Raw genomic sequence first — 24,350 nt, 5'->3', positions numbered from 1 at the left:
GTTATTACACCAAAAATGTCAATCAACTCTGACTCCAAAAGCTTAAAAGTTAGTGAAGAAATGAAACAACTTTTGCAGGGAATTTTAGAAACTGAACCTCCACTACTGAGTGTGGATATCAGCAGGCAGGACACACCCCTGGTAGAAGTGGAGAAAGTGAGACCAAGCCAGGCAGGGTGACTGGCTCAAGTCGATCGTGAGTCAGAGATAAAGCCGGACACCAAGGTTCTCTCCACTCCAGCATAATGGCCAACAATGAAGTGATGGCAGGAAAGCAGAGATAAGGGGCTGAAAAATAGCGTGCTTACCATCTGTCACAGAGGTGCCTAAAATAGTCAAACTCAGACTCAGAGAGTAGAATGGTGGCTACCAGGGGCTGGATGGGATGAGGGGGGGGGGGATGGGAAATTGCTAGTCAGTGGTCATAAAGTTTTAATTATGTCAGACGAATAAGTTCTAGAGATGCAACTTTGGGCCCAGAGTTAACAACACTGCATTGTACATTTAAAATATTATTAAGAGGGTATATCTCTTACCAAAGTTAAATAAAATTTAAGTACATTAAAAAAATATTACAGATTTCTGATGTTAAAACTTTAGTTTATTAAATATAAATCCTTAAAATACATTACATTCTTCTGGGAAAATATAGTGAAGATCAAATAAAAAACAAATTAGAAAAAAATTGAGAAAATAATGGAATTCTGTAAAAGTGGCCAGAGTACCTCAAATATTGACAGAAAGTTTGCCATTGGGGCTGCATCCCTCCCCATGTTGTCTACACCCTCCCCCTGTCTGGAGGTCCTGCTCCAGAGGCTCACATAGGACCTCGGTGTCGCTATACAGACATGCGTCATGTTCTACCCCCTGCTACTGCCACTCAAAATATGCCAGGCCTGTGTCCCAAAACATGAGTTGCACATATCAAAATACCTGTATCTCAAAACCTGATGACTTATAATCTCCTTCCAGATAACATTTCAATTTTCAATTCACAGGTGTATTCTTAAAACGTCATAAGGGGTTTCAGATGACTTTCTCAGCAAAGGTTATCTTTAGAGAGAGAAGTAGGATTGGAGGGACTTTCATGGTTTCTGCACTATTTAGAAGTTTTATTATGAGCTTACATAATAGGAAATGGGATAAAAATATCCATAATATTTATGTAAAAGATAGTCTTTCTATAGAGTGTGTATGTTAATAGACTGGAAGGATATAACCCCTCCCCCCAAAACTATGGTTATTTCAGGGGAATGGAATTTTCAAGAATGGGGAATTGGGTGGACTTCTTTGTATTGTGTCTCTCCCCGCCCCCCAAAGTCATGGATTAACAGTAAAAAGAATTCCATTTTGGAAAAAAAACAAAGGGACTTTAGAGATCTAGTGAAAACGCCTCACTCCACCCCCGGTCATTTAATAAATGTGAAAACTTCAGTTTTAAAAGGTTAAGAATCTTGTCTGAAGTCTCACAGGATTAAAATCCAGGCCCCTGAATCCCAGTCCAGTGATCATTCCAATAGTCTCTGCAGCCCTTGTGTTCCAGTAGCAAGCAGAGACGTGGCTGAGTAAGTGGGAGAAAGCCTTTGGGGAAGGGCCCACTTCTTGGGGCTCTGCCGTCTCTCTTATACAAGTGACTACCTACTTCCCTGAGCCCAGAGCCCACTGCCTCGGTGTGACAGCCTTCAGGAGGGTCACGGGATGGAACCATCCCCTTGTCTTAATGAGGTAGATGGAACAATTTAAAAAAATCTGACAGCTCTTACTTAGAAAGCTGTCAAATAAGGATACTCAGAGAAACTAAATCCCTTAGCCATTTATTAATCACCCTTTAAAACCCATTATATTTTAAGAGATGCAAAAAGTTGACATTTTATATTAAAGAGAATTTAGATCTGATTGCTTCTCTACTGAGAGAGGAGGGATTAGAAAGTACATTCTCTGTTGTAATTAATTGTTCATTTGATCAATAAAAAATATGCACCACATTTTTCATGATACAAATTTAAGGTGGTAAAACAAGACAAAGATCTGCTTGCCTGGTGGGTTCAAAAGGGTTCAGAAACACTGCTTGAAACGGATCTGGAATTTATAAGATTTTACCCATGCTGTTTAGATGTGCTATAGGCACCTAAGTGTTGGTGCTAACATTGCCATATGATTACTATGCCTATTATATTCATCATCATTAATTCCAACAGTGATTGGCTCTTGAATGTTCATGAAGGTTGAAGTCATGAGTATAAATTAATGAGTCTGAGTTCCTATTCATTCAATTTTATAGCTTGCCTACATAAAATTCCCTTATAACCCTAATATTAGAAGTTGTAAATAAGATAATGATCAAATAAATATACTAACTTTTTACATTTGAAGAAACGGTGGTAAGAAAAGCCAACATTAGATTCTCAAGAGAAAAGTTATATATAAATTTCTTAGAGAATACTCATTAGGAAAGAACTTACAATATTTTTGGTTACTTAGTTTCCATATTACATTTAATAGGGATGTTGAACTTGACTATACCCAACACTGGAAAAGGGACTAACAGGCTATTGTGGCTAATGTGACTATTGATTTTTCTATTCAATAGACATTTATTGAGCAAATACTATGTGCTTTCCTCTTTCATTAGCCTCTCCCAATTCAAAAAAGGCAACAAATTACTTACCATTTGTGTCCTGACATGTTTCCTTCTTCTTTTTCTACTGTTGATGATTTGGGGAGAAGGGGCAGGGAAAAAGCATGAGAGGATAAGTTATGTTAGAACCTGAAATAAAACAAATATGTTTAACAGTTACACACTATATTATAATTATATGTTAAATTGACACATAAAATTCCAATCTAAACCACTTCTATCTGTATTTTAGGGGCCCAACACTACTATGCAATAACACTGTACACTGTTGTCAAGAATAGTTTATTTAAGTAACACGGAATAAATATCCCAAATGAAGTTTAACAAGTGAACAAGCAGGTTGAATGACAAAGGAAGGTTGTAGAAGACTACATAAAATGAGATCATATCATGCAAAGCAATATACTGTAACCGATTGAAGCATAGAAATATTATATAGTGAAGGTATAAAGAACTGCTTAGGAATAATGAACACTAAATTCCAGATAGCAGCCGAAACCGGTTTGGCTCAGTGGATGGAGCGTTGGCCTGTGGACTGAAAGGTCCCGGGTTCAATTCCGGTCAAGGGCATGTGCCTTGGTTGCGGGTGCATCCCCGGTAGGGGGTGTGCAGGAGGCAGCTGATCGATGTTTCTCTCTCATCGATGTTTCTGGCTCTCTATTCCTCTCTCTTCCTCTCTGTAAAAAATCAATAAAAATATATTTTAAAAAAACTTAAAAAAATACAAAATTCCAGATAGCAGTTACCACTGCAGTGTGGGGGCGGGGGGGGGGGGGGGCTATTATTCAAGAGGCACATGCAGGGATTTCAACTATACCCACAGTGTTCACTGTTAAGCTAGGTGGCAAGTATTGCATCCGTATGCCTCTTTAGAGATTTGAAATTTTCATAATCAGTATTTAAAAAACCTGAACCAGCCCATTGCAAAAACAAAAAACAAACAGAAAAAAGGGTAAAAAGGAGAAGAATGTATTTATTTCTGTTTTTACCAGCCTGATATTGTATTTTCATCTCATTCACAAATAAGGAAGTCACTTGATGCCTTTGCCCCTCACTCCATTTACCCCCCTCAGGGAGCTACCCAACCAAAAGAGAGGGCAGAGCCAGCCAACCCAGCCACACTTGCCTACCAGTTACTGGAAAGAGTGGTGGTGAGCTTACTACCTAAGGGATGACCTCTGGCCAGACACGAATTGCCGGCTGCCAGAGTGAATGCTCAGTGTATGAATGCTTCTGGCTATGCCAACATAATCAATGCCATCCTTCCCCCTTTGCCTTAGAAAGGGTCCTGACAACTAGGACCCCTAAAATGATTAAAGTTTCTCAGGCTTTCAAAAAAAATGTGTTAATGGAACTAAATTGAGTGTTGAAATTCCAGGCTTCAGGTGAGAGGAAGGAGGACATTTTCTTCGAGTGACCAGATGCTGCTGAAATGACAGCATCCTGTAATCAGCATCTCTCTTCCTCCTGGAGGGCATCCAGGTTTTGGACGAGTTGCTTTGGAAATGACATTCATGATGAGTAAGCCTTGCTCTCCACTCAGTAAATCGTGGAGAGGCCATGAACCTCCCACACAGCCTCACAGCAAGGACACATTTACTTTACTTAGCACAAAGCTTTCAACGAAATTTCTCATAAAAAAAATATTGTTCAAGGAAATGAAATTATTATAGTCTTTCCTTAAGTTGGATTTCACCAGGAACTATTAGGATAATTAGTACTTCCTGATTAGTATTTTTATTGCAGTAAAAAAAATAAGATAAATTTATTCTCTTTAAAAAATTTTCCCCCATTGATTTTTAGAGTGGAAGTGGCGGGGGGGGGGGGGGGGGGGGGACAGAGAGACAGAGACATCGATGTTAGAGAGAGACACATCAATTGGTTGCCTCCTGTACACACCCTACTGGGGCTAGGGATCAAGCTTGCAGCCTAGGTATGTACCCTTGACCGGAATCAAACCCGTAACCCTTCAGTCCTCGGGCCAACACTCTAACCACTAAGTCAAACCAGCTAGAACTATTTTAACAATTTTTAAGCGTATAGTACAGTATTGTTAACTATAACATTGTTGTACAACAGATCTCCAGAACTTTTTCATTTTGCATGACGGATACTATATACCCACTGAGCAACTCCCTGCTTTCTCCTCCTCCAGCCCTAGCAACCACCATTCTACTTTCTGTTTCTGCGTTTGACTATCTTAGATATTTCATGTAAGTGGAATCATGCAGCCTTCGTCTTGTGATTGGCTTATTTCACTCAGAACAATGTTCTCAAGGTCCATCCATGTTCTAACATTTTTAAGGCTGAATAATATTCCATTGTATGTATGTAGCTACTTTTCTTTATCCATTCATTCACTGATGGACATTGAGGTGGCTTCCACATCTTGGCTATTGTGTATAATGCTGCAATAAACATGGGTGTGAAAATGTCTCTTTAAGATCCTGTTTTTATTTTTCTAAGATATGTACCAGAAGTGGGATTGCTAGATCATATGGCAGTTCTATTTTTTATTTTGTGAAGAACCTTCATACTTTCCCCCACAGTGACTGCACCATTTTACAATCCCTCCAATAGGGATTCCAGGGTTCAAGCGTTCCAATTTCTCCACATCTTCACCAACACTTGTTATTTTCTGGATTTTTTTTTATAGCAGTCATCCTAATGGGTGTGAGGTGATATGTCATTGTGGTTTTTATTTGCATTTCCCTGATCATTAGTGTAGGTAACCATCTTTTCATATACCTATTGGCCATTTCTTCTTTGGAGAAATGTCTATTCAAATCCTTTGCTTATTTTCTAATTGGGTAACTTTTTGTTGTTATTGCATTATAGGAGTACTGGATAGTCTGGCTATTAACCCATTATCAGATATATGGTTTGCAAATATTTTCTCCCATTCAGTAAGTTGCCTTTTCACTGTTGAGGATTTCATTTGCTGCAACTTTTTGATAAGTTTTTGATCATTAAAAAATTTAACAATTTAAGTTCTTTGTGGTAAAACCGATAATAAAATCAATGCCCCTTTTACCAGGACTTCCAAGCTACTTCCAGACTATGACGCCATGTGGCAGTGTTCCCCAAGATATTGTTTACAGGCCATTTGCACTGGAACCTTTTGGAGTGTCAACATGTCGGTTCCTGGGCCCCATCCCTTACCTGCTGAACCAGAATCTCCGGGAACAGGTCTGAGAACCTGCATTTGTAACAGGCTTTGCAAGTGATTCTTTTTCTGTTTTTCTTTTTTATTTCTATTTTTTTATTTTTGGGGTCTTTTTTTTGTTAATCTTTACCCAAGGATATTTTTCAATTAATTTTTAGATACAGTGAAAGGGAGGGGGAGAGACAAAGAAAGAGAAACATTGATGTGAGAGAGAGACATCAAGACCTGACCAGGGCCAGGGATTGAACCTGCAACCGAGGTACCTGCTCTTGACCAGAATCAAATCCAGAACCCTTCAGTCTGCAGGCTGATAAGTGATGCCCCTGATAAGTCTACCCTCTAAGCCAAATCAGCTAGGGCTACAAGTGATTCATAAGCACATTAAAGTCTGAGTACCACAACTAAAAGGTACATAGGAAAATTTCTTTCTGGAAATTGATTTTTCTTAAATAAACTGCTGGGTTATATGCAACTTGAGCAAAGGGGTCATGGGTGGCAAAATCAACAGAACACATCTGAATGTCTCAGGACAAGGCAGCTGCAGCCAGAACTTGCATCTCCTTTAATGTATGTCTAGCCCCATACACCAGGAACAATTAATAAACAATTTCCATATTTCCTGACAAAACCATCTCATTTTGCTCTAGCACTTCCTAAACCCATCGTGTCAAAATCAATACTTTAAAAAAATCATTACAATTCTCACCCATTCATTCCTTCCAGTTCAGCAGTTTGGTTTATCAAACATACATTAAGCATCTAATTATTATGTGCCAGAGAACTTAACAGTCTAGATCGTCTCTGAACAATAGAAATATGAGCTACATATGTAATTTTAAGTGAACTAATAGCCATGTTAAATATAATATACTTTATTTAACCTAATATTTCTAAAACATTACTTCAACATGTAATCAATAAAAAACTACTAATGATATATTTTGCACTTGAGTTTTTATAACAAGTCTGAAATCAGGTGTGTGTTTTACACTTACAATACAAAGCCATTGAGCCTAGCCACTTTACATGATTACAGTACTGAGTGGCTACTGTTTTGGACAGTGCAGACTGCACAGGAAAAACAGGCATATAAACATAATTTCCAGCCTCACCAGACTCTTGACATTTGCAAGGGGCCCATAAACAGATCTTCTTGAATCTGTAAATTTGTAAATTCTGCTGTAAAAAATATCATTTCCCCTTTCAAGTACAATAAAGTCTATGATTAGCTAATACTTCAGTTCAGGATTCTGCAAAGGAAGCTATTGCTTCACTTCTGCCAGGAGGCCCTTACAGAAGAAGCCCAGAATGAATGGGGTCATGTCTCTATCTTTCTAATGGCGCTTTCCAACGTTCTGCTTGTGGCCACCTTTCCTTGGGTGATAAGCCAAGAGGAGCAAGTTTCAAGTTGCTTATGGACTGTGAGTGCCATGTCAGAAAAAACAAAGGCACCAGTATTGTTAAATTCAGCATGACTTACCCACATGAGTGGCAGAAGAGTCAGTAATAATTAAGACCCACTCAAAGAAGTAGGTGTCCAAGCGTTAACAGATCAATGAAAATCAAGTTCCTAATTTTGATGTAACAACTTTGAGGGTGGGTGGGGTGGGTGAGTGAGTGAGGAGCAGGCTAAGACAAGAAATAAAAGGGAAAGATGTCTCCCTGCTCAGAGGGGGTCGCTCTTGAGGTCAACACCTCCTACTTGGGTGACACTATGACCCCCGACCTAATTCTCTTAACACTTTTCCAGGCTGCACCTTGATGGGGATGCAATCCTTTGACCTCCTGCTGCAAGGCCAGGCATTAAAACCACAGCTGTTCTGGGCCACATCCATGTGACTGAGAGCCCAGCTTGCCCTGTGGGGAGAACTGGGAGAACAGGGAAGAGGAACAGTCTGTTCAGATTTTGTACTGGGGTTCTGTGCAATAATTATGCTCACTTTTCCTCTTTGCTTTTCTTGCATGCTTGTGATGTTTGTTTTTTTTCTCACAGCATATAAGTTAAACATTGATATAATTTACATAATGATGCCCCTGATAAATAAGTCCAATACCCCCTGGACACCATAAGTACTTAATACAGTATTATTGATTATACTCTTGATGCTGTACTTTACATTCTTGTGACTATTTTTGTAATCACCCATTTGCACATATTAATCCCTTCATCTTTTTCACCCAGCCCGCCAACCCCCACCCCACCTCACAACTATCAGTCTCTTCTCTATATCTATGAGCTTATTTTTGTTTTTTTGTTTGTTTGTTTATTTTTTAGGTTGTACATATAAAGTGAAATCATATGGTATTTGTCATTCTCTGTCTGACTTATTTCACTTAGCATAATACCCTCTAGGTCTATCCATGCTGCCCAAATGGTAAGATTTCATTATTTTTTATGACTAAGTAATATTCCATTGTAGATATGTACCACCTATTCTTTATTCAATTGTCCATCAGTGGACACCTAAGTTGATTCCATATTTTGGATATTGTAAATAATGCTGCAATGAATATGCATCTTTTCAAATTAGTTTTGGGGTTTTGGGGGGATAAGTACCCACAGTGAGATTGCTGGGTCATATGCTGGTTCTGTTTCTAATTTTTGAGGTACCTCCATACTGTTTTCCATAGGGGCTGCACCAATTTGCAATCCTACCAACAGGGCATGAGGGTTTCCTTTCCTCCACATCCTTGCCAACACTTACTGTTTATTGATTTATTGGTGATCATTTTATCCACCTATGTGGACAGGCTATAACTGTCCCACTTGATTTTATTTCCTATAACCACTGTAAAGCTATTTTGAACACAGTAGAGGTCAATACATAAGCAAAAGTTTTTTCTAAATAACCCCAAAATATTTTTCCAAGTCTGCTAGGTTCACAGAATGCTAAAACAAGCCTGCTTTTAAAAAGTTTGATGCATTGCTGCAAGGAAGAGAAGTTAGTCTGTCCTTGGCTGCCTTCAACTCCGATACTGAATTTTCTTCCTTGGAGATAGAACCTGGGAAAGTATTTTCATTCCATATAGGCTGCCTTCAGCAGCACTGAACATTTGTTCTGGCCCACTTATGGAGTTAGCTAATGGCGCCTCTGATTATTTTTGGGTTATGCAAAGAATCTAAAATTCTTCAGCCAACCCTCACTCATAGTAAAGGTAAGATCAGTAGCTACATTTCACCATATCACTACTCTAACCCCACAGAAATATTTCAGTATTTCTGAAACCACACTTCCTGTGTCCTATTTCTTGTGTAGTTTCATGTTTAAATTAATTGCCTTTCCAACATTAGCAGTAGAGTTTCTCTTCCATCAGTGAGCAGTTTTTCTGTTAGCTGGAGTACTAGCTGAAACTGAGTCCAGAATCCCTTTTTCTTGTATCTATACTGAACATAAGGTGGAGTCTCTTGAATTGCAGATCTGAGCCACTGCCAAATTTGTCATTTTCCTCTCCGATTTATTCAAAATTGCTATTTTCTAACTAAAAATTGTCACCATCTTAGAGCTCTTCAGTTCTGTTGTGCACACTAGCCTCCAGGTTTCTTCGGGAAGTGGACTATTCCCCCCCAATCCCCACAGGAAACATACTTTTTAAGAGAACAGAACAGAGTCTTACAGTATTATTGGTATGAAGTGGTATATTTGAATCATCTCATAGTAAAATTACTCACTCCCAAACACCAGCTTCATGGCACCACACATCACTGAATAAGATGCCAATCTGTTCACATTTCAACATCCCTGAACCTAGGATGTGTCCTACAATTGATATCTGGTCAACTGTTTGGCTGTCATTTTTTTTTCTTTGTGGAACATAAAATGGTAAAAGATCCCATGAGCAATGAATGTGTTGTTGTTTTTTTTATATTTGATGAAATACAGAAAAATTGCTTAAAATTAATCCTCAGTAAAATTATACATCACTACACACCACTAACTTTTGGGGCCATTTGTGTATAACCGAAAGGGAGAATCTGAAGTCAGGAAATGCCAAGTGTTACCTGATACACAATGGGTGCCATGACAAGGAAGACGCTCAGGGTTAGAGGAAGAGAGAGGAAAAGGCACAGAGCTGGCTTCCTACATGGCTTTGGGGCTGAGTTTCTAAGAATCAGCAGTGGCTGGCCATGTGAAGGTTAAGGATACATGCACATATGTGAGTGGTGGGGGGTGGTATTATTCCAGGCAGAGAGAAAGCAATGAACAAATTCTTCCACAGTAAAACTGCATGGTGTATGCATACAACCAACCACAAGCAGATGTGCATTACCATAACTTTAAAAAAGATGATGTGACTGGGGAGACATAGGGGCCAATCTGTGTTGTCACTTGCAGCATTTAAATATATCTTGTAGCCAGGGAGGGGTAGACGCTCAACGCTGTTTATTTCACATATAGTGAACACCTTCTATGCCCTGTCTAGAGAGTTCATCTTTGACTATCCATAACAAATGTTGGAAATCTGTGGCATGTCTCTTAGACTTAGCTTCCAATTGCATGATACTAACTTATATATTTTCCTGCTAGTTCCATATTCTTGTTATTTCAGAGGTTAACTTCATCTAGAAATGTTGCCAGTTTTTAGTATTTTGTTTTGTAATTGGGTTTATTTCTCTGGTGCAACCTCGGATTTTGCAAGTTACATAATGTAGAGCCTAGAGGAAATTGAGACACAATCAAATGAAGCCCCTTCCTTTTCAGAAGGGGCCCTGTGGTCAGGAGAGATCACAAGGGGTCTGAGAGAACAAAACCAGCCAACTTCGAGCAGAGCTTCCATGCAGGCTGCTGATGGCTTGCCCAACAAACAGAGGAAATACAAATCTGTCAGCGGTTCTAGCTACCGAGTTTTAAAATAATGTTTGAATGTTTCTTTTCATTTTTCTGCTGAAATTTATATCTAGTTACTTTCCCTTATGTCAACAATGAGTTTTTTTAAAATTTCCCATAAGTGTGTTCAAGTATAAATGTTAAAACAGTTTCAGTAGAAACAACCCTCCAGGTATAATCAGCTATACTTTTTTTTTATATATATATATATTGATTCATCAGATTGTTCACACATTTGAAAAAAAGAGATCCCTATGGAAGATGGGAAGTTAAATTATCTTCCATCCTTTCAAAAGCTACCTGTTAAAGTTATGTAATTTTAACTAGCTTTTATGTTTTTCCCATCTCTCAAATATCACATAGCCTTTCCCTTCAGATTTTGTTAAGGCTATGATTACTTGAGTATTCCATATAACTTTAAAGGGATTCTGTTTCTCATTGAGTTTTGTCTTCTACAGTTATTTTTTGACATTTCATAAATTCACAAGCAAAAGTGAAGCATGATCATGCTTTAATTTTGTGAATCATACTTTAATTCTATGAGTCAGCAAATCTTACAAGAAGAAAACAGAATTCTAACCTTATTCAAGGCAGCTAAAAGATGCATGAGTTTTTATTTAGACCCTACACATGTAAGTCACTGTTAAAATCTGAATTTTAAAGGATCATTTCATTTACATTTTGAAACAGCTCAGGTATTATATTGGCATTAATTCAGCTTAATGATGCCCTAAATCTATTAAAATCATATCCCCAAAGTAAATATTTTTAATACCAATTTAACTTGTCTCCCTATATGCTGCTCAATGTGAAATAAAAGCCAGTAAACCCATGGCCATGCCACAAACTTCTGCCTCCTCCAAGGCACTCCACCCATCTGGCCTTCGCTTATCTGTAACAGAATAGAGTAGGCTAGCTGACATCTAGAATGCCCTCAGTCACAAAAACTACAATGCTACTTTTTAATTACTTGTAGAGACATGTATATATAAGAGAAAGTTTAGAGATGATGAACACATCTTTTTCTAAAGATGAAGAGATTGGGATTCCAAAAATAGAGCAAATGCATCCAAGACCAGGTTAAAGATCAAGTTCAGAGGAGTCTCGGCCTCTATCCTAAGGGATGTTTCTCAAAGGAAAATATCAAACATGACATCTAATATTCTAAGAAGCTAAAACAAAATAGCCAAGGTAGCCTCTAAAAGGTTTTCCTCCTTAACATTAACATTAGTTAAAAATATTATGTGTCCACAAACAAATTAAAAACAAAATAAACCACATACAACTCAGATGGCTCAAAAGGGCACAGTCTACATTTTGCTTGCCCTTCTTTCTCCTATTTAAAGCCCTGCTTGCAAAGGGTGTTCAAGTGTTAATTTTGTGGTACAACAAAAATCTTGGCAACAATATCAAAGAAGCCGGCATGTGAAAACAAGAAATCTCCAAGACATTTACAAGAACAATGACATTAAATGGATTAGAAGACTGGAAATACAAAAAGAACAAAAAGGCTAAATTTTTGCTAAAGAAAAGATTATTTAAAAAACAAAAAAAACAAAACTTGGTCAATGGGGAAGAAACGGAGACATATGTACTACTATTTATAATACTTTAAACAATGAAATAAAAAACTTTAAAACCTTGCTGTGTAAATTATATTAACTTTTAATTGTATTTAGGTTGGTTTACATAACTTTCAAATGTCCATCAGAATTTAGCATATGGATTTTAATCTCTAGTACATATGGTGGCTTTTTCTCTAAAAGTTTAACTTCAAAAGTTGACAAATCAAGGAATATCCTACTCAGACAAATGTCTCAATCAACTTCAAGAACATACAATGCAGTAAAGATAGTCTATTCAATAAATGGTGCTGGGAAAATTGGATATATACATGCAAAAAAAAAAAAAGAAAAGAAAAGAAACTAGACCACTGTCTCACACCTTGCACAAGAATAAAGTCAAGATGGATTAAAGACTTAAATATTAACATAGGCAGTTAAATCTCAGACATATCTCGTAGAAATATTTTTTCTGATATTATCTCCTCAGGAGAGGGAGACAAAGGAAAAAATAAACAAATGGGACTACATTAAACTAAAGATTTTTTGCACAGCAAAGGAAACCATCAACAAAATGAAAAGGGAACCCACTGAATGAGAGAACATATTCATAAATGATATATCTGATGGTTTAATATCCAAAATTTATAGAGAATTTATAAAACTCAACATCAAAAAAGCAAACAATCCAATTAAAAAATAGGCAAGGGACCTGAATAGACACTTCTCCAAAGAGGACATACAGATGGTCGATAGACATAAAAAAAAGATGCACAATATCACTAATCATCAGAGAAATGCAAATTAAAACCACAATGAGATAGCACATCATACCAGTCAGAATGGCTATGATCAATAAAATCAATAAACAACAAAGCTCTGAGGATGTGGAGAAAAGGGAACCCTCATGCACTGTTGGTAGGAATGCAGATGGGTGTAGCTACTGTGGAATGCAGTATGGAGGTACCTCAAAAATTTAAAAATGGAACTGCTTTATGACCCAGTGATTCTACTTCTGGGAATATATCCAAAGAAACCCTAAACATTAATTCAAAAGAATGTATGCACACTATGTTCATTGCATTATTTAGAATAACCAAGATTTGGAAGCAGCTTAAGTGCCCATCAGTGGAAAAGTGGATAAAAAGTTGTGGTACATTTACACAAAGAAAATCTAACCTTTTGGGATAGCATGGATGGACATGGAGAGCAACTATGCTAAGTGAAATAAGCCAGTCAGAGAAAGACAAATACCATATGATTTCACTTATACGTGGAATCTAATTAACAAAATAAATTAACAAACAAAATAGAAACAGACTCATAGATATAAAGAACAGATTGACAGCTGTTAGAGGGGCAAGGGTTTGGGGTTTGGTGAAAAAGGTGAAGGGATCAAGCACAAAAACTAAAACAAAAAACTCAAAGATAGACAACAGTATGGGAAAGAGGTGTAGGGGAGGTAGTTGGGGGATATAGGGAGGATAAATGGTGGTAGAAGAGTCTTCACTTACGGTAATGAACACACAATCCAATATATAGATAAGATATATTATAGAATTGAAACCAATATAATTTTATTCACCAATGTCACCCCAATAAATTCAATAAAAATATATACATATACCTACAAATACAAAATATATACATACATTATATTGCATGTATTTTATATGCAAATATATAGAAATAAATGAATAGTTACCAATATTACAGACATGATGGGGGGGAAATTGTGTGAATACAGTGACCACAACTCCATGAAATTACACATTAGCATAATGTCATCAATCAGGATAATTATAGAGACGCTTGTTTACAACGTTCTTTTTCCTTTACTTGATTTTTTACAAGGTTCTTTTTCTTTAAAGTTAAATTCATAAAAACGCATCTTAAAGAAATGATCAAATAACTGTTATGCCTCCACAGGATCACTCAATGCTTGGAGAGAATTTACAGATCATTTAATCTAATCTCCTGTTTTCATAGAAGAGGGACTTGAGACCCAGGACTGAAGAAAATTTCCCAAGGCACCGAGGACGCCTTTTTCACCCGTATTAAATTACTGGAGAACACAGACACCAACGTGTGCTTTATCAAATGTCTACGCTGTACACAGGTCCTGCAAACAAACCACCAGGGCTCCTTGCTCTGGAAATGGCATGGATTCAAGGACTTGCCTTGGTAAAGCTGTGGTCACTAAATCATGTTTGAGCTTTGGCTGACTTAAGAGCAAGGTATGAGGGCAATCCAGACAGGGGAGGGAGAGCAAAAAGAGGACCTTAAAATAACAGTCAGCAGCAAAGGAAAGCAGCCGGCAAGAGAGCACTGTCAAGAGAAAGCACTGTGTTTTCATGCACCCCGGCTGAGAGAGCCACCTACACCTATCTATACCGGGTCATCAGTTGGTGTTATGTGAGAACTCATAAAAGATCCCTTTTCCAGGTTCTCTCTACTTTCTTAGGCAAGAACCTTGTAGGATTAAATAGCAGCAATGCCTGGAGTGAATAGGCAGAAGATGGTTATTTTATGAGGATCAAGAAAGACAGGGCCATCCACCGGGTATATACCTGGTGAGGCATGGAGAATAAGTCCAGAGGATCTAAAAGGCGCAGAGCTCCAGGTCAGGAGTGCAGAGAGAGCAGGAAGCAGGAAGGGGGCGTGGTCTGGCACCAATGCAAAGTTTACTCATTTCACAATGATGCCCATGCTGCCTATGGCAACAATGAGGAATGAGCATTAGCTGCAAGGACACTCAACCCCTGGCCTTCAGGGAGCAGCAGGGGGAAGATAACTCCCCAAGGTGCTGATGACCAGGCTCCCTCCTCATGAGCTGCAGGGAATTCTGGCCCTGGGCATTGCACTGGCACCTTCTCCCACAGCTTCCACTCCTCATGTACCACTGCTAACTTCTTTGGAACTTTCTAGCACCATGACTATAACTGCTGCTGTTCACTTCTTTCCCGACTGAAGGGATGGATTTCACCCCCTTGCCCCTTCCCACCTTAATCCATCTATTATCCCTTCTCTTTCAAGTTAATCAACCTCTCTTTCTGCCCTCAATCCATATTCTTCAACCTCTTACTTCCTCCAGTTACCATCTTCTTCCTTCACTTTGCAGAGTTCTAAGCCCACCATACCAGAGAGAGTTTCTCACCACGAGCCCAAATTAGGTGCTCATTTCACTTGACCTTCGACTAAGCCCCCCTCCTTGATTTCTCAAGAAATACTATCTATACTTTTGCTATATTTTCTATTTTCTTTGTTAGTTCCTCTTCCTCTATACTCACGTCTCAAATATCAGAAATTGATAAGGTCCCAATCTTGGTTATCTTCCACTACACTTTACTTGCTCTCTCTAGGTGATTTGTTCCGTGGCTTCAACCAACAGCTGTATGCCATGACTTCCAGGATTAAACACCTCTCCAGATATTACAATAGGGAGATGGAAAGGTGGGTCTGATGCTCTGGAGAAGTGTTTAAGTTTCTATCCCCTATGGCAGTGGTCAGCAAACTGTGGCTCGCGAGCCACATGCGGCTCTTTGGCCCCTTGAATGTGGCTCTTCCACAAAATACCACGGCCTGGGCAAGTCTATTTTGAAGAAGTGGCGTTAGAAGAAGTTTAAGTTTAAAAAATTTGGCTCTCAAAAGAAATTTCAATCGTTGTACTGTTGATATTTGGCTCTGTTGACTAATGAGTTTGCCGACCACTGTCCTATGGCAATCTTCACCTGGATATCCTATAGGTACTTCAAAGTCAGCACATCTAAAACTAAACCTATCTCCCTCTAGTTCTACCCCTAAAGTGATCTTCTTATGGTCCCTATGTTAATTACCAGCATGAACTCCACTGAGTGGCCCAAACTGAAAACTTAACTTCTCTCTTATCTTTTGTAGCCCGTCTCCAAGTTCTCTCCATTCTACCTCTTAAAAAGCTGTTAATTACATCTTCTCCTTTCTATATTCACATCCAGGACTTAAGTCTAGGCCTTCAGAGGCCACACTATCCCTGTATCTGCCCATTCCCATCTTTTATACTACCGTCTGAACTATTATAATTTGCAAGTCAAATTATACCACCCTCCTACCAGAAAAAAATTCTAAACTTCTTGGCAAAAACCCAAGCCCCTTCACATTCTGGCCCACTTTCCAAAAAAGTTCACTATATCCCATCCACAGAACTACTCCTCTGGTCATTTCAGAATGCTGGAGCTTTCCTGAATACACTATGCCACTTGCAAAGCTTCCTTCCACCTGAAATGCCTTCACCCCATTTATCCAGTTGGCCAATTTATACCTTACTGCTAGACTCTCCACAAATGTCACCTCCTCCATGAAGCCTTCCCCAACCCAACACCCGCCCGGCCACCCTGTCTTCATCACCGAGAATTAACTACTCCATGCTGGTGGTACCCTACACTCCCATTACTCTTCTGCAATGAGCTAATTACAATCGCATCTCCTGCACTAGACTGTAAGACCCATGAAGGCAGGGACCCTAACTGGTTCATCTTTGCCTCCTTCCACCAAGCAAAGTACCTGAAACAGCAGGCCTTAGTAAATATGTGATGGACGAAGGCGATAATTATGCACTACCATTTACAGAGCACTTCATATGTGTGAAGCACTTAACCCCATTATCTCATCCCCACACCGCCACCACGAAGGGGATACCACCCCCTTTTGCAATTGAGGAGGAAAAAAAGGGTAAAAATGTGAAGGGTTTAAGAACTACAAATTGGTGGTCACAAACAGTCATGGGGATGTAAAGCACACCACAGTAAATAGTCAATAACCTCATAACAACTATGTGCAGTCCCAGGTGGGTGCCTGAAATATCGGGGGAACACTTTTCAAAGTATATGATCGCCTAACCACTGTGCGCTACACCTGAAATTAATACAAAATAATATTGAATGTAAACTGTAATTGAAAAGTAAATTTTTTTTTAAAAGGAAAAGAAAAGCTTAGAAAGGTGAAGTAGTTCGCCCAAAGTCAACAACTAGCAAATTCAGATCTGCTTTTGGCACCTGCGCTCCTTTTTTTAAACCACTCCTTTCTACTCCTGGAGGAAAGAGATGGATAATGGACTCTGTTTCTATGCAAACAATCTCTCCTAATCACAGGCTCAGGCCCTGCGTTAGTCCCACATCCATTACCACCAGGGTGCTCATGAACAGCAAATCCTGGCTGATGGACTCCTGGTGGCTATCAGGGTTCCAACCAATAGGGAGAGGGGGGACCATTTACCCCAGTGAGCTCCTTGGTCTCTGGCTAAGGATGTGCTCCCCAGAAACACACAGAGAAGGCTGGATTTCCCCTAAGTACCTTCAGGTTTCCTACATTAGTGTCCAAGCCCTATTCTGGGAACAGAGAAGTGGGTGTGAGGGATGATAGTAAGTAATGGAAGAGATTTTTAATGCTCGCTCTGGGAAAGTAGCTGCAATACTTCTACAGTCCCTCCTTGTACAAATGCTCTCACCACCTAGCATGAGAGAACATTTCCACATTCAGTCTAGACTCTTGGGGTTAGCAATATACCATTAGCTACATAATCAGTGGGCCTTCACTGAACACATATACCTCGTTGTCTCCCAACCCACAGTATTGTGCTGCATTCAGTTGTCTTTTTCAATCATTTTCAAATACATTAATTTTATCTATTTTCTGTTGAATGCATTCTAAAATTGGCCTCTTCAATTTCTCTAATTCTAATGACAATATCAGTCCCCTATTTTCCATTAGGAACTCTACCACCACCAGGACTATTCAGCATGTAAGTGAAATCACTCCTTTGCTTACCCTGATTAATATATTTAATCCTCTCAAATCACAGATGATTTGCACTTGCCCAAGGTCACTCAGCTAATAAGATTTACACACGCACACTGGACTCCAGGCATGAGGACTCTTTGCCAGTATTCTCCCACCTGTATTCTCTCCCTTTGTACCCCTGCATACTGTGTTGGGAAGTCTTTCTCTCCATTCCCAACCCTTTTCACCTGCCAAATTCCTATTGGTCCTTTAAAACTCAGCTCGAGGGTCCCCTCTTCCATGAACCTTCTCAGGTTTTCTCTGCTCTCCCCCCAACCTGGGAGGGGTGCCTCTGGCGTGGGCTTCACCCCTCTCTGTTTTTGTTGAAATGTAACTATCAGCTGCCTTCTCCATTATTAGGCTCTAGGATCCTCTGGAGCAGGGTAGGGTCTGGGTCTTGTCTTGGGATTCCCAGTACCAATCCCGTGCATGGCACATGGCATGGACACAACAAATGCTTGCTGAAATCTGAGTGGTGACCCTGCTCCTCTGATTTGGCCAAAGGCCTGGTGAATGATGTCATCTGACTTAGCAAGAGAGATTTCTCATCCGGAGCAATGCCGTTTTCCCAGTTTTCCATGAACTCATTCTCTCACTAGGCTTACCCTGGGACACATAGTTACCATTAGTTGAGGAGCTAACACTTCTCAGACATTTAGATGACTGCATCGTGCACATAATGCTTATCCTGACAACACTGCCGAGTAGACATAATCCTCATTTTCTGAGTGAAGTTCAAAATCAGTTATCCTACGTAACTTGTCTATAGTCGCCTAGAAGGAAGGTTTTGTGCTAAAGGCATGTATTAAATGCCCTATCATGTATAGTCATTTCTGTCCTGGAGAGAGTCATTAATATTTAAAATTACTCACACACACATAGAGTGCATGTACTTGGATGCTGAAGTAGTGAAAGCATTGTCAACTAGGATTCGTAGAGGTTCAAGGTGCTTCTACCATATGCATTATCCAGGGCATTTTATGCACGTTGGCTTAATTTTTTACCAGGTAAATAGGGATTATAATACCTACTTACATAAAAGGGGGCTGACTATGCAACTTTCTAAAAAAAGAGGGCCTTGGCCCATTTTAGAGCCCTATGTTAGATTAAAGAGCTTGGTGTACTGTTTCTCAAAGAGTGTGGAAGGACCCTGGACATCAAAGCCACCTGAGGTGCGAACAGGAAGAGGTGGGAGAAGCCACCTGGGAATCCACATTTAACAAGCTCCAAATGATTCTATTGGACTGAAAGATTTATAAATGCCATGTTACAACAATGCTTCTCAAACTTTAATGTACTGGTACATGTGACTCACTTGGGGAATCTTGTTAAAATGCAGATTCAAATTCAGTGAGCCTGGTGGGCAATTTGAGATTCTGCACCTCCAACAAGCTCCAAGGGGAAGCCAGTGTTGCTGAACTATGAATCACATCTGAGAGGCAGGGGTTTGGAAGATCTATCCGCACTGGAATAAATTAGCATTGCTTTGTTTCAGATTGTACTCCCAACTTCAGAAGTATTCCAGAAAGCCCAAACTCTCAGTATCAGTGCAAAAATCACCTGAACTACTGACAACCAAACTGAATAGCTTCCCTCTTGCCAAGGGAAAAGTAGTAGCATCCTTTTCAGATACAGACAGCACATATGTTTTGTATGTGAAAAAATAATTCATTGCTACTACTTGAGTCCTATTTACTGTGCAAAGCATCTTCCTAATAAAAGAGTAACATGCTAATTGACCATACCTTCACAACACCCACCAATCAGGAGTATGCAAATTAACCCAACAAAGATGGTGGGTTAATTTGCATACACAGGCACCTAGCGGCCAGAATGGGGCGGGATGGCTTGGTCATCACCATGGCGACAATGCAGGTGGTCCGCACCAGCTGCTCCTGGCCTCTGGGCAGCATGGGAAGGCAGAAAGGTTGCTCCCGCCAGAGCGAAGGCGGTGCTGGCAGCCAGGGGAATGAAGGCCCATTCTTGCACAAATCTTCATTTGTGCATTGGGCCACTAGTTTTCTATAAATATGAAAAATTAATAAACAGAAACCTCATTTAGAGAACACACACAGATGTCATTCAACAACACTACTGACCCCAACAGGAGACATAACTTCTGACAGGAAGTGATACTATTTTACTACCTCAGCAGGAGAAAGAAGAGTCTTCCTCACCCAATAGCAGCTCAGCCAATGTGAGCCTGCCATAAGTCAATTAAAAGTCACTATCCTTCAAACTTTCAATTTCTTCCAATGGACTCTTCATTTACAACAGTTCCTCCCAAGTCTATAAAAGAGTATTCCTCACCTTTGTTTCTCTGGACTTAGGAGTGGTTTTCCATTAGACCTCATGCCCTGAATTGCAATTCTTTGTTGTTCCTGAATAAACCCATTTTCTAGAGAAATACCTGGCTATTGGTTAAAGGCCAACATATATTATCTCTACTCCCCACCACAATACCACAAGGTGGATAATTCTTGCTCTATAGATAGGGAAATGATGTAGAGAGCTTAGGTAACTTGCTCAAGGTCACGTGGCTAGTTATTTTTATGGTTGGGGTACCAATCCTGCTCCATTAGGATCCAAAGCCGGTGTGCCCTCTGCACATCCTCCATGATGCTAGATATGATTGTGGTATAAAATGTGACAGCTTGGGGGTGGGGGGAATTGGGGAGAAAAGTTTTCCCTGTAGCAGTCTGCATTTAAAGCTCTGTTGAGGCAGATTCTAGACGGGAGTGGGGATGGGAGTGGGGATGGGAATAAGGCTAATTAATTGGTAACCTCTGTTATCTAATGAACAAAAACATGCAGACAGCAAACCCGTCCATGGTTCCCATAAATCTGACAATGCAGATGGAGTAAAAAGTGCACTAGTGACCAGTGCACTGATGTAAATGTTGCCACCTCCCTTCAGGCTTCTAGCTGTGAAGCTCAACTAGTAAAGAGCAAAAATTCTCTCTGATCCACCTGGGCCTACTAACGTCCCCACCTTCTCCTGTATGAGGTTTCTGTAACCTTCAAGTTCCTGTCAACACAGGTTGTCGCTGCCATGTCATTGCACAGTGGCCACACCTCCCTGCTTCTGATAAAACTGCCTATACCTGAAAAAAATGTACTGTTTAGTCAAAAAGTTTTCTTGCAGGTAACAAAATTTTCTGTATTTTTCACATGGTTGACGTGGAGAGAGAAATGCTCAGAGAAACATAAAGATGCTCAGAGAAAGCAGTTAGATACTCAAGTGTACCAAATGGGGGAAGACAGAGATGAAGTAAATTGCCCAGGCATTTACCATTCAGTGTCTTTAGCATTTAGTGACCCATGGGTGAAGTATCTGCAGTCAGTTTTTTTTAACCTCAGGTTTTTTCACTGTTATAATTTGTACTCAATAGCTTAACTGTCATTTTCCAAAGATCTTTTAACTTTACTACACATAATACAAATATTTATCTATATAATGCAAAAAAAGATACATTTAGAAAGCCACATCTCTTGCAATTAAATATATATGTATATGATGGTCTAAAAACCAGTGGTATTTGAACTATTAAGGATTCTAAACTGAGTTCGCCTCTATGGTATATACTATACATGATGTTTCAAAAATAAAAACTGAAACCTAAAGAGAAGCTGGTTTAAAAGCATAATTAGGATGTGTGTGTATTTTCAATCACAGGTAAGAAACTGAGTCTGGAGCATTAATTTCAGACCAATAAAGCGTTTTCCTATTTCACTTCCCAACCCCCGGGGAACAGTCCAGATCTCAGGTCATCTAAAACTGAAAGTCAACGGAAACCAATTTGAGATTTTTTCTGACAGACTTGACTGAAATGTTTGGACACGAACATGTTTGCAATGAGTCATAATATATAGGGCCTTCATGGCTAATGCCTTCTCCTGTGCCGGGCTTCCTACACCAATACCGTTCTCAAACCAGCTGCGGCTCGGTTTTCCAGGCCCTGATCGTTTCTATAAAGTTACCAGAGCTCAGTGACTAAGGCTGCCACCCAGCGCCTCTCTCATTCTGATTTCTTATGCTACCTACACAGCCCGGTTCTCTTCCTAAACGAGGACTCTCCCCCCAGCCGGGCAGCGAATACCTTTCACCTGCCAAAGGGCGCAGTGCTTTGAAGACCCCAGAGAAAAGCTGCGGGGCCTAGGGAGCACTCCAAGTACACAGTGGGAACGATTCGCGGGGAGTCGTTCTGGGTTGAGGCCCATAATAACAGGATATGTTCGCTTCTGGAGGAAACAGGAGAGCTGCCATAGCCCCGGGTCAGGAAAGGAGGAGTCAGCAGCACCCAAAGGAAACGGGCGCGCCAGGGTGGGCAGGGACCCGGCTCGCTTAGCGTCTCTGGTTCCAGTCGGGTCCGAGGCTGGCGACCACCTCGTTTGCAGGGCGCCAAGCTCAGACCTCCCGGCACCAGTGGTCACCAAGCGGTACCCAGCTGCTCCCTGCCACCTCCGCCAAAGATGGGTACTGGGGTGAAGAGACACGGCACACGCCAGGCGCCGCGGCAGGTGAACTCGTCACCAAGTCAGCCCCGGGGAGGCGAGGACCTGGAGATCCCCGGGGCCGCAGCGGCTGGGAGGCGAGGCACGGAGCGGGTGGGGTGGGCGGCGCGGGAGGGGGTGCCGCCTGCGCTGGGGCGAGAGATGGGGCGGGAGCCCGGAACGCTCCCCTCCGCTCCCCTCCGCTCCCCGGGGGCTGACGCGCGCTCCCCGGGCGCGCACCCGCCGGATCTTCCCAGGCCCCGGGGAGCCGGCGGGGGAGGGGAAGGGGCTTGAGCGGTCCCCGCGAGCGGATCCGCGGCTGGAGAAGGCGACTCGCCCGTCACCCGCCGCCCACGCAGGGCAGCGCCGGCAGTCCCAGGCGGGCGCCCCCGACCGCCCCAGCGGCCGGCCGACTCCCGCCGCAGCCCGCAGCCCGCCCGGCGCGCCCCAACCCCGGCCCCGGAGGGCAGGTACCTCGGTGCCCCGGCCCCCAGGAGCCTCCCGGCCGAGAACGGAGCGTCCCTCCGGCTCCCTCATCCGACGTCAGCGTCAGCAGCAGGCGAGGGAAGGGGCGGGGGAGGAGGGAGCCGGCCCTTCCTGCGGTGGCGGCCGCCAGCCGGAATGGCAACCCACGGAGCCCCGGCGCCGCGGCGCAGCTCAGCTCAGCGCAGCGCAGCGGCCGGGGGGTGCGCGCGCCGGGATGGGGCACCGCCACCGCCCCCCCCTCCCAATCTCTCCCCTTCTGAGAGGCCCGGTGGGCTAGCCCTCCCAGCGGGACCCCGGGATCCGGATGAAGGAGGGGGCCCTGGCCTCACCTAGTTTGGGGCGGGTCCGGGATCTGGGGAGTGAGTCTCCCTCTCTCTAGTCCCTGGGGTCTGACCTCGACCACCATCTCCTGGGGTATCCCCCGCTGGTTTCTGCTGCCCGCGGTGACCCCGCCCCTGCTCTCCCGCAGGTGTTCCACGTGTCCATAGCATTTGCGTCACAATGATCTGGGCGACAGGTGGGAGCCTGGGCGAAGGGTTCCCACTGTGTCCAGTGTAGGGCTTGCTCCTTGCTTCCACTATAGATTTCTGTGGCTTTAGGGGACAGGAGACTTCGTGACTTCAATGCCAAGACACGTTACAGAGGCCTGTACCTGTGAGCCAAGTTTGGGCTTAAAGGAAAAAGGCTGTGTGAGAAAAAAAAACTGTATGTATGCATATGTATATCATGTTTTCATTCCCATTTAGCCACATAGCTCTTATACTTGTTATTGATGCTGATAGTAATTTCATCCTGACTTATCCTTTGTCATCAGGAAAGAACCAAACCCTGTTTTTAGAGTACCCTGCAGGGATCACCTGAAGAAAAAGTGCTGGAATAGGTACTTCCCAAAATTATCTATGCTGAAAAGCAGTCTCAATGTGCCTGGTTATGTTATGTTTATTTGTTAAAAAGTTTATTGAATAGTCATTGAATTAAGCAATTTAACAGGATGGAATGAAAGATGGTTACTGAATAAAGATGCAAACAAATCCAAAATCCATTGCTAACATGAAGAGGCTGTTCATGCCAGGCACATGCTATGTACTTTACATTTAATCCTTAGAGCAACCCAATACTGTAGGTAACGTTATTATTCCTGTTTTACAAATGAAAATACTGACTGCCAAGAGTGCCATAAAGGCACTCAGCGAGTTAGGATATTGAATAGGAGTTTGAATCCAGGGTTGTCTGAACCAAGAATGTAGCTTCATCTCAAGATAGAAAGGTGGCTGGCCAAAATGGATAGTGAACATGTATAGGAGGAGATGCTGTCATTTTAACAGAAAGGTAAGATAGTACAGTTCCTGAAATGTATATAACCT

At 41.4% G+C, this 24,350-nt stretch overlaps 1 protein-coding gene across 6 annotated transcripts in view; it reads right to left on the bottom strand.

Moving 5' to 3' along the window:
- Nucleotides 1-23,410, bottom strand: part of ICA1 (islet cell autoantigen 1) — a 112,157-nt gene extending 88,747 nt beyond the window's left edge. For 2 of the 6 annotated variants that reach the window (XM_028156483.2, XM_054726501.1), the window contains exons 1-2: nucleotides 23,316-23,410; nucleotides 2,669-2,767 (exon numbers count right to left, since the gene is read on the bottom strand). In XM_028156483.2, the coding sequence (XP_028012284.2) occupies nucleotides 2,669-2,685 (17 nt within the window). In that variant the 5' untranslated portion in view covers nucleotides 2,686-2,767; nucleotides 23,316-23,410. Of the gene's footprint in view, nucleotides 1-2,668; nucleotides 2,768-22,974; nucleotides 23,039-23,315 lie in introns of those variants that run through there. The other 4 variants (XM_028156491.2, XM_028156503.2, XM_008148749.3 and 1 more) reach the window with 3 other exon arrangements.
- Nucleotides 23,411-24,350: the final 940 nt, after the last annotated feature.

Source organism: Eptesicus fuscus, chromosome 14, assembly GCF_027574615.1.
Source record: "Eptesicus fuscus isolate TK198812 chromosome 14, DD_ASM_mEF_20220401, whole genome shotgun sequence".
Taxonomy (NCBI): domain Eukaryota; kingdom Metazoa; phylum Chordata; class Mammalia; order Chiroptera; family Vespertilionidae; genus Eptesicus; species Eptesicus fuscus.
The sequence above is the reverse complement of the archived record's forward strand: the minus strand, read 5'-3'. Positions and strand labels throughout refer to the sequence as shown.